This window comes from Ursus americanus, chromosome 4 (assembly GCF_024610735.1).
Source record: "Ursus americanus isolate L20-20 chromosome 4, mUrsAme1.1.p, whole genome shotgun sequence".
NCBI lineage: Eukaryota > Metazoa > Chordata > Mammalia > Carnivora > Ursidae > Ursus > Ursus americanus.
In genome coordinates, this window is record NC_142130.1 from 61341734 (window position 1) to 61357742 (window position 16009).

Sequence of the window (16009 nt, forward strand, 5' to 3'; positions counted from 1 at the left end):
ATTTTCTTGAGGTAGAGAGTATGGCTATCAGGACAGCAGAGAGAAGATATATGAACAAGCATTGGTGACTGAAATGTCTTATGCTTATGGTGCTTGGTGGCTGTGGGTCACTACGTAAGTTCCTCTGTGAAATAAACCCTGTTATGGTGATAGTTTCCAAAAACTATTACAAGAAATAAACTAGACTGATGCATATAATGTAAAACATGTATTTAAATTTGACTGAATCCTAAAAGATAAAAATTGCTGGTTTTAGGAGTGTGGTATCCTTTTAAAGTCTAAATATCTCTTGACTCACTCTTCTGGATAATTTTTATCACTACCAATCACTCTCAAACTAATATATAACTTTAAATTAACAAGCTGGAACCACCAGGTTAAACAGTTTAAATAAGCTAGCAGTTTATTTCTTAAATTTCTTATATTCAGTGACATGAGTCCTGGAATTTCTCTCTTTAGAAGAATAAACTTTAAATATAGACAATATATAGTGAAGGCTTTCTACTCTATCAAAACTTGCCACTAATGTTAAGCTTATCTATTAAAAAGGATGTTTGTGCAAAATAAGTATTTCAGAATTTCCAATTCGGAAGTATTGATTAAAAAATGCCTATAGGTGGGGTGCCTCAGTAAGGGTCTGATTCTTGATTTTGGCTCAGGTCATGACCTCAGGGCTGTTAGATGAAAACTACAAAACTAATGAATGAAATAAAAAAAACTAAATAAATGAAGAGATATTCCATGTTCTCATGAATAGGAAAACTCAATGTTGTCATGATGTCAGTTCTTCCCAACTTGATCTACAAATTCAATGCAATCTCAATCAAAATCCCAGGAAGTTATTTTATGGATATCAACAAATTGATTCTAAGGTTTATATTGAGGCAAAAGACCCAAAATAGCCAATAGAATATTGAAGAACAAAGTTGGAGGACTGATGATACCCCACTTTGAGATGTATTTATAAAGAAAATGTTGTATTGGTGAAAGAAAAGACAAATATATCAAGAGAACAGAACAGAGAGCCCAGAAATAGACCCACATAAATATAGTCAACTGATCTTTGATAAAGGAGCAAAGATAATACAATGAACACAGTCTCATCAACAAACAGTGCTGGACAACTGGACTTCCACATGCAAAAAAAAAAAAAAAATTGAGTCTAGACACACTTTATACCTTTCACAAAGATTAACTCAAAATGGATCACAGACCTAAACATAAAATGCAAAACTATAAAACTCCTAGAAGATAACATAGGAGAACACCTAGATGACCCTGGGTATGGTGATGCCTTTTTAAAACAACCATAGTCATGATCCATGAAAGAAATAACTGATAAGCTAGACTTTGTTCAAAAATTAAAAACTCTGCTCTGTGAAAGACAGTATCAAGAGAATTAAAAGACAAACCACAGACTGGGAGAAAATATTTGTAAAAGACACAGAATCTGATAAAGGGCTACTATCCATAATACACAAAGACCTTTCAAAACTCAACAAAAAGAAAACTAATAATCTGATTTAAAATGGGCCAAAAAACTTAACCAACACCTCACCAAAGAAGATACATAGATAATAAAAAACAAGCATATGAAAAGATGCTCCACATCATACGTCATCAGGGAAATGCAAATTAAAACAGGATACCACTACACACCTACTAGAATGGCCAAATTCTGGAACACTGACAACAGCAAATGCTGGTGAGGATGAACAACAGGAACTCTCATACATGCTGGTGGGAATACAAAACAGTACAGCCACTTTGGAAGACAAGTAGGGCAGTTTCTTATAAAACTAAACCTATTCTTACATTTCAGTAATCATGCTCCTTGGTATTTACCCCAAAGGATTTGAAAACTTATGTCCACACAAAAAACTGAACAAGGATGTTTATAGCAGCTTTATTTGTAGTTGCCAAAACTTGGAAGCAACCAAGATGTCCTTCAGTAGTTGAATGTATAAATAAACTGTCATACATCCAGACAATGGAATATTACTCAGCACTAAAAAGAAATTAGCTATCAAGCTATGAAAAGACATGGTGGATCAACCTTAAATGCATATTACTAAGTGAAAAAAGCCAATCTGAAAAGGCTATACACTGTATAATTCCAACTATATGCTACTGTGGAAAAGGCAAAACAATGACAGTAGTAAAAAGATCAGTGGTTTCCAGAGGTGAGGGAGGGGAGAGGGAGATAAGAAACGAATAGGTGGAGTACAGAGGACTTCTGGGGTAGTGAAAATACTCCATATGATATTACAATGATGCAATTCATTATACATTTATCCAAACCCATAGATTATCTTAGGATTCACCATTGGTGTTATATAATCTATGGACTTCGGGTGGTTATGATATACCACTGTAGGTTCATCCGTGGTTTAAAAAAAAAAAAGCACCATTCTGGTGAGTAATGTTTTTTGTTTTGTTTTTGAGTAATGTTGATACTGGGGGAAGCTATGCATGTATGGGGATGGGGATATAATGGGAAATGTCTGTACTTCCCCCTCAATCTTGCTGTAAGCCTAAAATGGCTCTAAAAAATAAAGTCTTAAAAAACTAACAAAAAAATGAACACTCCACCTTTTATAATATATACTTTAAACATTTACACTGTCAATTACTGGTACATGGTCATTGTCTTTTTTAGGTATTACAACTTACTGTTGTTTCTTGCACAATAAATTTTTTAAAAGCAACTTAACATTTTCATATAACTTTCTGAAAAACAAAGTCCAGACTCTGCTAACCATTTCTCCTTCAGTTCCCCCATCTTATCATTTCAGTTTCTGTACTGGGAAAACTTACCAGATACAGTACATATCTCCATTCTGGAGCTGTGGAATAAGAAAGGATTCACATAGTTGCAGGGCTAACATAGTCTTGCCTTCTTTTTCAGTGTTACAGATGATATCAATTCCACTCTTACAATCAGTTTTCAATAAATGCTATAAAAGGAAAAGAAAAATCAGTTCTTATCATTAAAAATATCTAAAAAGCTAATTGCATTAAATGTGTGGAGTTAAAACTCAGGAAAAAATTAGATGTCTGGTTTTCTTCTACAAAGACGATGAATTACACAGAAATGTTTTCATAGTTTCACTATATAGAACCTACACTTTTATGACTACTTTTAATCTCATTAATGTCCACAATTTATAAATAGGTTCTATTATTAGGAAAAGACTGTTTCATCTTTAAAAAAAAAAAACAAAGTAACAAACATGAGCATTTAATTTCTTAGTATTTTATTTAAAAGGTAAAATACTTTATAAAAATGTATTTTAAAAAGTGCTGAATAATTCCTTGAAATCTTATTTAAAATGCTTTTCAGTTTTTATTTACCTCTTATCTGTCACAAGAAGCTCAACATGAATAATGCTTATTGATGAATGTTTTGTTAATTTCATCATTTGTTAATATCAGATTGTCTAATTCAACAGGAGCTTAAAGAATGGTGCCAATGAGAACACATCTAGACAATGTAATCTTAAGACCTTTGGTGTTACTGTAAAAGGAATTTAACAAGAATGGGCTACTTTTTTAAAACTTTTGGTAAGGTTAAAATAGTAATAGGTAAACATAATGTCAAACAATACCTCCCGGAATAGCTGATCTTCTACAGGTGACATAAACAGACATGTGAAGAGCGCTTGATGGAAGTACAAGTCTTTGCTGATTTCTGGGTGATTTATACAAGATTTAATAAGAGCCATTGCTTCAGGTATGCGTTCACAAGCAATTAGGTATCTGGCACGTAGTTCAAAGAACAGTGGATTTTCAGAACTTAAATATTTGTTCACTATATTAAAAAGAAAACAGACTCTTATTACTCTTAAGATTCTCAAAGTTGTTTGAAACTTCACCACTAATGTGGTATCTAAGTAGATTAAGTAGCTATTTAATTAAATAGCATTTTCCTTAGTAGGAGTTTATTTGTGAAAAGAATATTCAGTTACATGATTGGAAAAATGGAAATAAGAGCATCACCAAAACAGTGCTCAAGAACTATTGATTTCTTTTCAGTCTAAAAAGTGAAAAAATTTAAAAAGGAAATAAAATGAAATACTCTCTTTTCAGTTCACTAATATGTTAAAATGTTTCAGATAACATGGGGTCTGGAATTTCTAGTCTATTATATACTTTATTTTTTTACTGCCCAATATTTCATTACAATAAGATAAAAAGGCTGACTCTGAATTTATCATTAAAACCACATTGATGTAGATTAATTATAGAGAAAAGTAATTTGAGTTAGTGAAAACGTAATATATTTTATAACTTTTTAACAAAAAATTAAGTTGGAAGTAGTGCCAAATAGGATTGCTTATTAATATATGCTCATATGTCACTAAGAATAATTACTAATTAATACTTGCTTTTACACAGCTTAAAAACAGATACATACTTTTTATCTACATAAGTTTATTTAGACCTAACAACAACCTATGACAGGTATCATAGTACTTCTTTCACAGATCACAAAACTGAGTCTCAGAGAGGTCAAATGACTTGCCCAAGGACTTAAGAGTAAGTGGTAGAACAGGAACAGGGACCCATATTTCAAATCCAAAGTGTTTAAGTTGTGTATGTTTAATCAGTAGCTCCTAAAATGCCTATGAGTGATGTTTTATTTGGGCTTCAACATTTGCCTTGAAGTTCTGTGTACTGTATATGATAAGCAGACAGTGATTTGTGTATTTAATGCAAAGATAAACTTCAGACTGGTCTTTACCCTAGAAGTCACCAACTAGAGGAGAGTCATCCATATTCATCAGACTCTAGAGCAGCTTTTCCCAAAGTGAGGTATGCTAGTGGAAGTATGAAAGGAGTATGTACATAAGGACGAGAGAGAGAAAGAGAGAGAGAGAAATGCCATCAGCCCTCATACCAACCAACAACAGATCTGTTCTAGCTCCTAGTCAGAGAAGCCTCAAAGCTCCCCTAAAAGTCCAAACTTTCTTCTCCTGTTCTCACTCCTTTTGAAACTCTTTGTCTCACTCCTGTCTGCTCTGGCCACATTCCCCAGTTTCCTCATAGTTTTCTTCAGTTTGTCACCCTTGCCTTCCCTATCTGGACTCTTAATACTTTTCCTCAGTGATCTAACTCTTTCTCTTCAGTTCCAACTTCCTCCCTCTTCAGTTTTTTATTCCTTTCTGAAGCCCTCACATCAAGTTCCAGTCTCCTTTGTATCCCCTGGGTATTTACCACTAAACCACTGTGATATATACTGTAGCCTTCTCATCCCACCACTTTTTACTACTTCTCCTGGTCTTCTGTCTTTCTTCATCTTCTCTCACATCTCTGTCACAGTCCTCCACATTTGTATCTGGGGATGGCTTGCTCTTAAGCTGGAGAAGCATAGCCCCTTCTCCACTCAGTTCTACTCAAAGCCCACCCCCAACCCTTGACTTGAGACAAATGGAAAGATCCTAACCTGCTCAGCATAATATGTGGTGTGAAGTATCCTCACCAGACCAAGGTCTAAATGGTTCCAAGGCTAGGAAGTCTTGTCTCTTCCCTCTGGCCATCTTATAATTGCACTTCATGGGCTCTCCATGGTTTCAAATGTTTTCCATACTTTTTTGCTTATACTACTGCTGAGTTTACATTCTAAGTTTGGTGATCGAAAATGTTCTGGGGCTCAGGATTAATATGGCAAACATTTTTAAAAAGAATTAACTAGAAGTAACTGACAGAGCCTTTTGCCTCAAAAGGAAATTTTGGCCCACAGGAAACACTGTGGATCTAGGTTGAAGAGGAGGTGATGTCAAAGAAGTACGAAGGGCATTAAGGGGAACATCTATTAATGGATGAAGTTTGGGAAATACTGCTCCAGAGTATTTGGAATTGAAATTTACTTATTCCTTCAACTAGTCACTCATTCACTTAACACATTCATCATGTGGTCATTCATTCAGTTAACAAATACTTATACTGAGCACCTACTCTGTCCCAGGCCCTGGGCTGGGTATAGGATATGCAGCAGTGGTGATAAAAACTGGCAGAGTTCCAGCCTTCACAGAGTTTCCTGTATAAGGGAGAGTCCATGTGCTTAAGCAGGGTGTTTTTTTAAGTTTGTTCCTACTTAAATAGATTTTTAAAATATAACAAATGGCGAAAACAAACTTTCTGTAAGTAACATCTGGATAGTAAAAGTGTTCACACTCTGAATTCCCATTAGAATAAATGGGAAATTACTGGATATAAATGTACCTAGTCTGGTGTCAAAAGTCATTCTTGGGCCAGGTTAGTATAACAATTTAAACACATTTCATGTGAAAATACATTACTCTTATTCAAAGAAAAATCACTATTACTGCTCTAATTAGAAATGAAATTGCGCTTGCTTCTCACAAATGTTGGTTTTGATTTTGAGTCTCCTGAAGTACCTATCTCCTGAGATGCTGGCTGGGCTTTAAGAACAGCTTGCAACACTGGATCTTCCCATGGGCCACCATCTCTAATGATTCGAGTCACCAGTTCCAGATTCACATTTCCATATCTGCGGAGGTGATTCTGGCATTCCTAGGAGAGAAAAATCATTTTGGCTTTGTGAATTTAAAGGGGTTAAAAACTAAACTTGATCATCCTTGTCAATAAAATGACTGATGGTCAATGAGGCAGCTATTAAATTATAAAAGAGAAAGGGTTGCTATAGTAACCTAAGTAGGGTGTCAAAACCCCATCAGTACACAAATAGGCTTTAATGCCAAAGGTTACAGAGTTTTTACATAATTGGACTTAGAAAATCCAATTATAATAGGGATGAAGTGTAACCCAAGGGAAAAACTTAAGGGATGCATCATTTCTAGGAAAAGAACCAGGTTGCAAAACCTAAGGGAAAAACTTAACAGGATGCATCATTTCTAGGAAAAGAACCAGGTTGCAAAAATGTAAAACTTAAATGTTCAGTTAAATTTATGTGAGGGCTCGTAAAACTTTGGTTAACAATGGCAAGCAAGAGCCTGACTATAAAAAGGAGGTAGAGGGGTCCTTGGCCAATACAGACTGTGGTTGGCAGACAGACACAGGTCCCTTGCTCTGATCCCAAATGTATACTCTTGAGTTGTGCTAAAAGGCTGGAAGATAGAAATTCTGTTGCATTTTGTTTTGTTAGCAGATTTATAGTCTTGGGATGAAGAAATGGCAGACTGAAGGAATGAATCCAACCTCTAATACGAAAACTTTGCATTCGTTTTAAAATGAAGATGTATTGATAAGTTGGGCATTAACTGATAATTTGTCTATGCATTTTCTGGGAATTTTTTAAAAGATGTTTGAAATGTTTTTAGAGAATGTATATATGAGACTCGTGATTATAGTATGAATTATGTAACAAAGTTAAGCTTGTAAACAAATCTTAATATTTAGGAGAACTTGGCCGAATGAATTTAAAAATATGATTTATTAGATTTAGATTTATAAAATTTAATTGTTTGATTATGCTTTTTTAATTCATTATACACCTTTGTTGTTTTTGAAAATGTTTCAAGGAATTTAATTAGATAACTTTAGAAGATTAACTGAAGGCCTAGTGAAGGTATGACTAGATTTATTTTTTTAAATGCATACACTGAGCTTACAGCCTTAAGGAAAGAAATTAGATATTGAAATTGGCAATGTTAAAAATCTGAATAAACTGCACATCAATTAAAGCACAAACAATTGCCAAAATTTCTTTCTGTGCTCAAAAAATCCCTCAGACATTAAAAACGTAGCAACAGTTATAAAGCAAAGCTTCAGTATAAAACAATACATCATTACAAATCTTATGACAAAAATCACCAGGCTACATATTCAAAGTGGCAATAAACACTTTGTTTTTATATGTCATGTTCTTCCATCATTTGAATGTTACAAAGTGGTATCTATATGCCACTTTTTATTCTTTAAACACAAAAAGAGGTTTTATTTGTTTTATAAGAGAACAAAGCAGAAGAAATACCAAGTTTCAAGATAAAGAATCATTTAGTCACAGAAGTCAAAGGATCATGAAGTCATAACCTGAAAATAAGTATCTTCTAAAAGTTATTTAGAGTATTCCCAAATTAAAATGAGCAAGCAAGCAAGCAAGCAAGCAAACAAAAACTGTATAAGTAATGGGCAAGTTACTCAACCTCTCCGTGCTCCTTCAGTTAACTCATCTGCAGAATAGATACTAAAAACACCTACTTCACAGGATTGCTGTAAGGTTTAAATATACAGTATTGAAAAGTGCTTAGTACAGTGCCTGGCACACAGTAAGCACTTTTAAAATGTTAGCTATTATTTCTTCTAGTATTTTTTAACAATTTGGATAGTTTATCTTAGCATACCCAAATGCCTTAGCATAAAATTAATTAATTTCTACATTTCCATGTGTCAGCATGTTATAGCATTCATAAAAATAGGGTATAAAGTTTTTGATCAGCCATGATATGTTTTAAACACATGGAACATAGTAACAATCTGTGGTAACAACTTATGATTTAAAACAATCATCAGTTTCCAAGCTAAAGGTAAACTTCTAAATTACTCTAGACACACATACTGCTACCCCTAAAATTTAACTACTGTACGCTGGCTTTTGGTTCAATAAAAGCATAAGAGATAAGGTGAACTGGATGCTGGCCCCTGAATCACTGGTGAGCTTTAACTTTGCTTCTGAGCTCTTGGACAACCCATCCTTCTAGCTGTCTTATAGTAGGTAAGGTACCAATCATACAGCCATTAGCACTGTGGGCCCTATAACTGGACTTAGGCCTAAGTCAAGATACGGTGCAATAGGTCTATTGGTAATTTCCTAAATGTGGCTGAAGAGTAAGAAATACTTGGAGGTCTTGTTAAAAAACAGATTCCCAGGCACCAATTAAACATACTAAATCAAAATTTCTAGAGGAAAGCTCCGATAAACTGTATATTTAATAACTGCCACCCCTCAGTTAACTTTGGCATGCTTTTTAATTGTACCTTCTACATTTAGAGTGTACTTTCATAAATGCTAATACTAGAAATTACATACTTGTACTCCTATCAACCATTCTATTAAAAATTCATCAATTAGCTTAAGTTCATTTTTCTGAGACAACAATTATAAGGTAGAGTTTTGGTTTTTTGTGTATGTGCACTTCTTGAGTCAAGGGCACCATATTCTGGAGACCACTTTTATGGGAAATAGCTTTAGACAGGAAACAGAGATGAAATGAAGATTTCGTTGTCATTGTAGTATATTTAAAAAGACATGGGATGAAAGAGAACAAATCAGTCTGTAAATATCTTTTGGCTCCTCATTCCTTAAATAATACAGTGGCTTCTATGGATGAAATGCAATTTAAAAGCCTTGAAAGTGAAAAAGGAAGCATTTAAACCACTATAGAATTCACAACTTATCTTTTCTGTATATACATATTATATATTTTTTAGAATGTTCACTTAAAAACTTGGACCTGTATATTAACCTAATTCTTTAGTAAGTCATCTACACTGTGCTAACCATAATTTCCTCAGAAACTTCCATTCAACATTGTGTTTTTGCCAAAGGTAGAGAGAAGACAAAACTCCTTCCCTCACTCTTCTTTCAGAATCTATTGTGGTATGGGCTTAATGTTTTGTTCAGGAGAATTTTCTTCCCTTAACTTGTTGCCTATTTAGAACTGGCCCCTCAACATGTCTGCAAAGCTGTAGACCAGTTTTCTGGCCATTCTGTATACTTGATCTGAACTCTTTGGCAGCTCATAGGATAAAATTCTTTTTTTAATAGCATAAAATTCTTAATGCCCCAACCTCATATTTAAGGACCTCTGGATGTACCTTCCTAACTCATTCACCTAGTGTACATGAATCCATCTCTTCCTTGTCTCTTAGATTCATCAGGTACTGTCTTGCTATGCTTTTCTCATTATCACTCTCTTTCTCCTTTAACTTCCTATAAACCTTTCTAAACCTTCCCATAAGCCATTCTAAATCCTTTCCTATCTTTTCACAGTCCTACTTTTCCCTGAGAAGCCTCTACTAGCTACCTCAATCCATAATAAACTTAATTCCTTCTGCAGTACTGAAAATGAGTACCAGTCCACTCTGGTATTTATCATGTAAGAGGAGGCCTTGTATTATTAAAGGTTGACATCTTGCTTCTTAGGTAATTAAAAGCTTCTTCAAACAGAGCCAAGAAAGGAAAGGTATACCAGAGAAGATAAATTCTCAATAATTAACTTTTTAATTAAAATAGGGTTTTATGGAAATCCGTGTAATCAGAAGCACTGTGCAGTGTTTGTCTTATTTTGAATGAAATGCAGGTTCCAGAGTAAAATTATAGAATACCATGTCAAATTCATTCATAAAACAAGCTATTATAGCATAAATCAAAGCAAAAATATTTTAAAAAGGTCTTCAATGTGGTCAATATCACACTTTCATTGGTTATCTTAAAGCAAAGCATTTCAACAAGTTGTAAAATTTAAAGATGTTAAGTAGTTTTCTTTTAGAAAAAGACAACATCACACATTTGCTGTTCTTTTCTGTGGTAAGTTCCTAAGGAATATTTACCTAATGTTTTTGAAAAATAAGCATTCTGAGTTTGTCCATATAAAGAAAACAGTGTAACAGTGAGAAGGTTACTGCTTTTCAAAAGAAAGTTCTTATGGAGAAAATAATTTAAAATGAATGTTTGGAAGTGTTTGCATTTTTACATGTTTGCTGTTGCCAAAAATCAGCATGTCACCTATAATGTTTGTATCTGTGCCCTTAAAAAACTTAAACTAGAATTTTTTATTGAAAAATCTTTCAACTGCAGCATTTTATTAGGTTTTCAATTCATATGTTAAAAATGGTTAGTATCAAGAAAACATTGATTTCAGTAACAACAGAAATTTAGTAGTCAAATTTCAACCACTTTAAATTTGGTGGAAGGAATTTAAAACTGAGTATCATAGTTTAGAAGATTTTTTCATTTGCATCTACCAAAGGTGTCTTTTTCACCCATGACAGCTGTAAGTATCAAAAACTGAACCTAAAATCAGACTACGAATTACTATATGACCAAGTGTTAACATTTTTCAAAATAAACACATTCAGTCACACTGCTGTCATTAGTTTTTACACTGTTAAAACATGATTTTACTTTTATCTTTTTAAAGTGTTTTTATGTTTTATAATGTATATAATATTAGTATATGTACATAAATAACAAATATACATGTATTGATATGTATATATATTTTTAAAGCCTGGATGGTTGTCCTATCAAAAGTCTAGAGATTCCTGGTTTTAGCTATTATTTGTTTTTACATTGGATTTGGAATCAAATATAAAACTCACTGTCTTCTATTGATCCTAATATTATGTCACTTTTCTTTATTTGATGTGCTTCTTCCTGTTATTTCTACTGTTTACACTCTAGTATAGGCCTTCATCTGCTATCATTTAGATAACCACATTAATTTCTTCTTCCTCCCTCTCCCCAGTAAGTCTTTGGAAGGTCTCAAAATGTTAGATCACAAAGCATTTTATTAAGATAGCCATATAAATAAAACATTTTTTTAGGGGCACGTGGCTGGCTCAGTTGGAAGAGCATGTAACCCTTGATCTCAGGGTCATGAGTTCAATCCCTATGTTGGGTCTAGAGATTACTTAAATAAATAAAACTTAAAAAAAATTTCTTTAAACCTATTGTTTTGACAACTACATTACTGCAAACACATGATTATTTCAATTCATAGAATAGAATAAGTATAATATTGGTTGAAGGTAGTAAGACTTAGGCCCTTGTTCTACTTCTATAAACCTCAACTCCATCAGAGCTTAATTTTCTGATCTGTAAAATAAGGGATTATTGGATTAAACAATTATCTCAAAATTATAAAAATTCATGAATGCCTATAAATTACATAAATTTGATTTTTAAAAATAACTAGAATCATGTACTTAGTGAACTATTTAAGATGCCCTATTTGGGAACTTTAGAAAAAAATATAAGTAATTGTTCCCTGTTTAATAAACACGATTACATTTTTATACATTTGAAAAAATCTTAAGTAGTAAATGTAAATGTTACCTAAATTATCAACTGGAGTTTTATCTGAAGGGGAAGCCACTCCTAAGTAGAGCAAAACCTTCAACTGAGAGCATAACCAAATTTCAGAATTGGTGATTGTCACGCTAATGAAAGTACAACCCTATTATTAACATTTTTAAATCAGGAGGGAAATAATACGGCCAACAGAGAAGTGCTATTGTTATGATTCTAACCAATAAGACAGACGGTGACGCAGAATTAAGGTGTGTGCAAGATTTACTTGAGTAAAGGTTCCCACACAAAGAAATAAATATAAAATCTGATTCAGCAAAAGAGCAACAGAGTTAGTCAAGAGAACAGGTCACAGTACTGGCAATGCCACAAATTGGGCAAGTTAATCTCCAATAAATATTACTGAATGGATGAATGAATGAATCTCTGTCCTTGGTTTTATCATGTATTAAAGTTACAATGGATTTAATGACCTTTACAGTTCTTTACAGCCAAATTTTCTATGATCTAGTATTTTAGCTGGGAAAACATAAACTACTTCAAGCACTAATATGCTTATAATTCTAGCTATGTATTAGGACACTATAGAATCATCTTTCAGTGATCAATGAATGCCTCAATGACCCTGATGTGCTTTCAGAGCTATTTTCAAAGTATTAATCTACAATTAAATTTTGATTTTGAAGACAGTTACATGCCTGCTCCTAACAACACAAAACTGTAAGATGCTCAGAACATAAGGTCTTTGTTTATAGTTGGATACTATGGTATGAGTAACTATCAATGCACAATGTTCAGTACCTACTTTTGAGATGACTGTCATTCCATGTGTCAGGGTATACCAGCCTTTCCTGAGATTTGCAACTTATTGATGCTGACAGCCTTATCTTTTGGAGCTTGCTCTTGATCCCTGGGGCTTAACTGTCTCAAGTTTATTTATTGTATTATGCTTGAAATAACTCTGGCTCTTAAATCTCTTCAAAGTGATTATAGAACTTCAACAGTTGAGCTAAAGTGTTTCTATCTCAGATTTTAAAAAAAATAATAGAGAAAGTGAAAATATTTCTGAGGTGCTAATATACAAGAGTTATTAATAGGAGTAACAATTTCAAACATATAAATGACAGTGAAAAAATATCAAAGCTTTACCCATTTCAACACAAGATTTATCTAAGGAATACAATTTTTATAAAATGATTTCAGAATCTGAAGCTTTAATTGTAACATCAGTCTTTTTCATTCCCAGTGCTAAATATGTGGCATACTTGTCAAGCATGTTTCTTTCATAGATAGTGAAATCTCTTCCCTTATACCTTTCTCAATTAAGCAGACTTCTATTTCTCTTTTTTCTACACACTGTCAAAGTAAAATCCACAAATAAATATTCAGTGGTTTCACCCCATGAATGCATTTGTTGATCTGTCCCTCATCTCACTGTACAGTAGTAACCAATGGACCATGAGGTAAATTTCAGAAAATATACCTCATTTTTTCTTGTTTTTTAGAGTTCAGCAATGATGATCCATCTCTAAGAGGGATTTTTTTTTTAAAGAAAGAAATGCCTATGGACTTATTTATCCTTCGTTTGTGTTGGCAAACCTATCAATATGAGGGGCTAAGACTAAGTGCTGGACACGCAGGGATGAAAGTAGCCTCTGCCCATGAGCTCTAACAGCATAGTTGGAAAGTCTTATCAAACCACAGACAGAATACACAGGAATTAGTGTTTCAGTAACAATAGAAAAGCTTGTGATGGGGAAGGGGGTGGTGGCATCCTATGCAGTCAAAATGGAATTAAGCAAAGACAGGAGAGAACTTCTGTCAGAGAAGAATATGCGAACACAATTTTGAAACCGCTCCTCAAAATGTCTTGATATTATTAAGTTGGTATGATCATATCCTCTAAAAGCATTTTAACCAGTACTACAAAGGTGGTTTGAATACCATGATTAGGACTTTACCAAATAAAGTCTTTGGGCAGCTTATTCCAAGTGGTCTAGGAAGGAAACATAGTCCAGAAGGTTTTAGTAGAAAGTAGGTTCTTCATTTTAGGGGTGCCCGGGTAGCTCAGTCGGTTAAGTGTCCAACTCTTGATTTCAGCTCATGTCATGATCTCAGAGTTGTGAGATCAATCCCCGCCACTGGGGTCCACCCTCAGTGCTCAGTGGGGCGTCTGCTTGAGATTCTCTCTCTCCCTCTGCTCCTCTCCCCCATGTGCACTCTCTCTCACGCACGCGCTCTCTCTCAAACAAATCTTTTAAACTTCATATTAGCTAAAAATAAAATCTGGGAAGTATGCTGGGTTATAATGCCAAGGAATACACACTCTGACTCCTTAGGGAAAATCAACACTTGCCCCAGTGCAATAGGATGGGCATAACAATTTATTTAAATTCCTCTCTTGTGGCTGGTTCTTTTACTTTTGATTCTTTTTGCTCTTCTTTTACGATGCTATCGCAATAAAATAGTGTTGGGCCTCCTGCTGTTTGGGAGGTTGTATCCCCAATCTCCTCCCATCTGCTTTCCCCCAGTTATCCAAAGAAGGACAAGCAGATTGAAAAATAGAATACAGGAGCGCCTGGGTGGCGCAGTTTTTAAGCGTCTGCCTTTGGCTCAGGGTGTGATCCCAGTGTTCTGGGATCAAGTCCCACATCAGGCTCCTCCGCTGGGAACCTGCTTCTTCCTCTCCCACTCCCCCTGCTTGTGTTCCCTCTCTTGCTGGCTGTCTCTCTCTGTCAAATAAATAAATAAAATCTTAAAAAAAAAAAAAAGAAAAACAGACTACAGTCTCAGGAAAGAAAGCTTAACTAAGGCCTACTTCTAGTCTGAACAAAAAAGATCTTTGTGAATTATACATTGACCCCAAGGGATGAGAGGACAGAGTGCTCACTGAGGTCAGGGCAGGCTTACTAAATAAAACAACTGCAGAGCTCTAGCAGTAAGGCTTTTAGATTATTGGTTAGCGTTTTGCTGACTACTCCAGGGTCTTCTTTTTCCCCCCCTAAATTGGAGGCTTTATAACATCTATTTTTCTCTTGATTTATAAAAGTAATACATGTTCTTGGTTTGTTTTTTTTTTTTAAATAAAGGCAAGAAAGATGCAAATATAGACCCATCAATTTATCTATCATTGGGCATTTGGATGTTCCAAAGATATTTAAAACTCTGTCTGGAATGGAAGTTATCTTCTTTTTTTTTTTTTTTTTAAAGATTTTATTTATTTATTTGACAGAGATAGAGACAGCCAGCGAGAGAGGGAACACAAGCAGGGGGAGTGGGAGAGGAAGAAGCAGGCTCACAGCAGAAGAGCCTGATGTGGGGCTCAATCCCACAACGCCGGGATCACGCGCTGAGCCCAAGGCAGACGCTTAACCGCTGTGCCACCCAGGCGCCCCTGGAATGGAAGTTATCTTCTTTCTATATCCTGTTCTTCCCCCTATAATCACTGCCCACTTAGTGAATGGCACTACTCTATATGGTTACTTCAGCTTAAATGCCCCCAAAATATACCTGATTCTTCCCTATCCTCCTTACCGCCATCCAAACTATAATCTGAGATTTTAGTTCCATATCGTTACCTATGTGCTTGTATTTTCTTTTTCCAGAATCATTTCTAACATTAAAGAATTTTCATTACAGCCATATTAACAATAGTCTACTAATTTTTACTTGTTTCCTCACATCAGTCCTATTTTTTAGTTCTATAACAACTCATTTGTAAATTCTTTGTTTTGACCATTTCTAAATCAGCTGGCATACTTTTTTTTTTTTCTGATAAAAGACTTATAGTTGTTTTGTTTTTCTAGTATTTGGACTATTTCTTTCTTTTGCTCTCTCTCATAAACTATAGGGCTTGGCAGCTGTATTATTAAATAATATTTTTTCCCTTGAAAAACTCCACAGACATTATTTATTTATTCTGGTATTTGTTACAATGGGGAAGTTCATTGCTAGCCTGATTTTTTCCTTTGTGAGAATCCTGTTTTACATGAG

General features: G+C 34.3%; 1 protein-coding gene and 1 long non-coding RNA gene across 4 annotated transcripts in view; one reads left to right on the plus strand and one right to left on the minus strand.

Annotated features, from left to right (window-relative positions):
- Window positions 1–16009, plus strand: part of LOC148110262 (uncharacterized) — a 63013-nt gene that overhangs the window by 20408 nt on the left and 26596 nt on the right. The window lies entirely within an intron of this gene.
- ZNF654 (zinc finger protein 654) overlaps window positions 1–16009 on the minus strand; it is an 84373-nt gene that overhangs the window by 16260 nt on the left and 52104 nt on the right. For 2 of the 3 annotated variants that reach the window (XM_045785407.2, XM_045785405.2), the window contains exons 4-6: window positions 6402–6537; window positions 3609–3811; window positions 2818–2957 (exon numbers count right to left, since the gene is read on the minus strand). In XM_045785407.2, coding sequence (XP_045641363.1) covers window positions 2818–2957; window positions 3609–3811; window positions 6402–6537 — 479 coding nt within the window. The remainder of the gene's footprint in view (window positions 1–2817; window positions 2958–3608; window positions 3812–6401; window positions 6538–16009) is intronic. The other variant, XM_045785408.2, reaches the window with a different exon arrangement.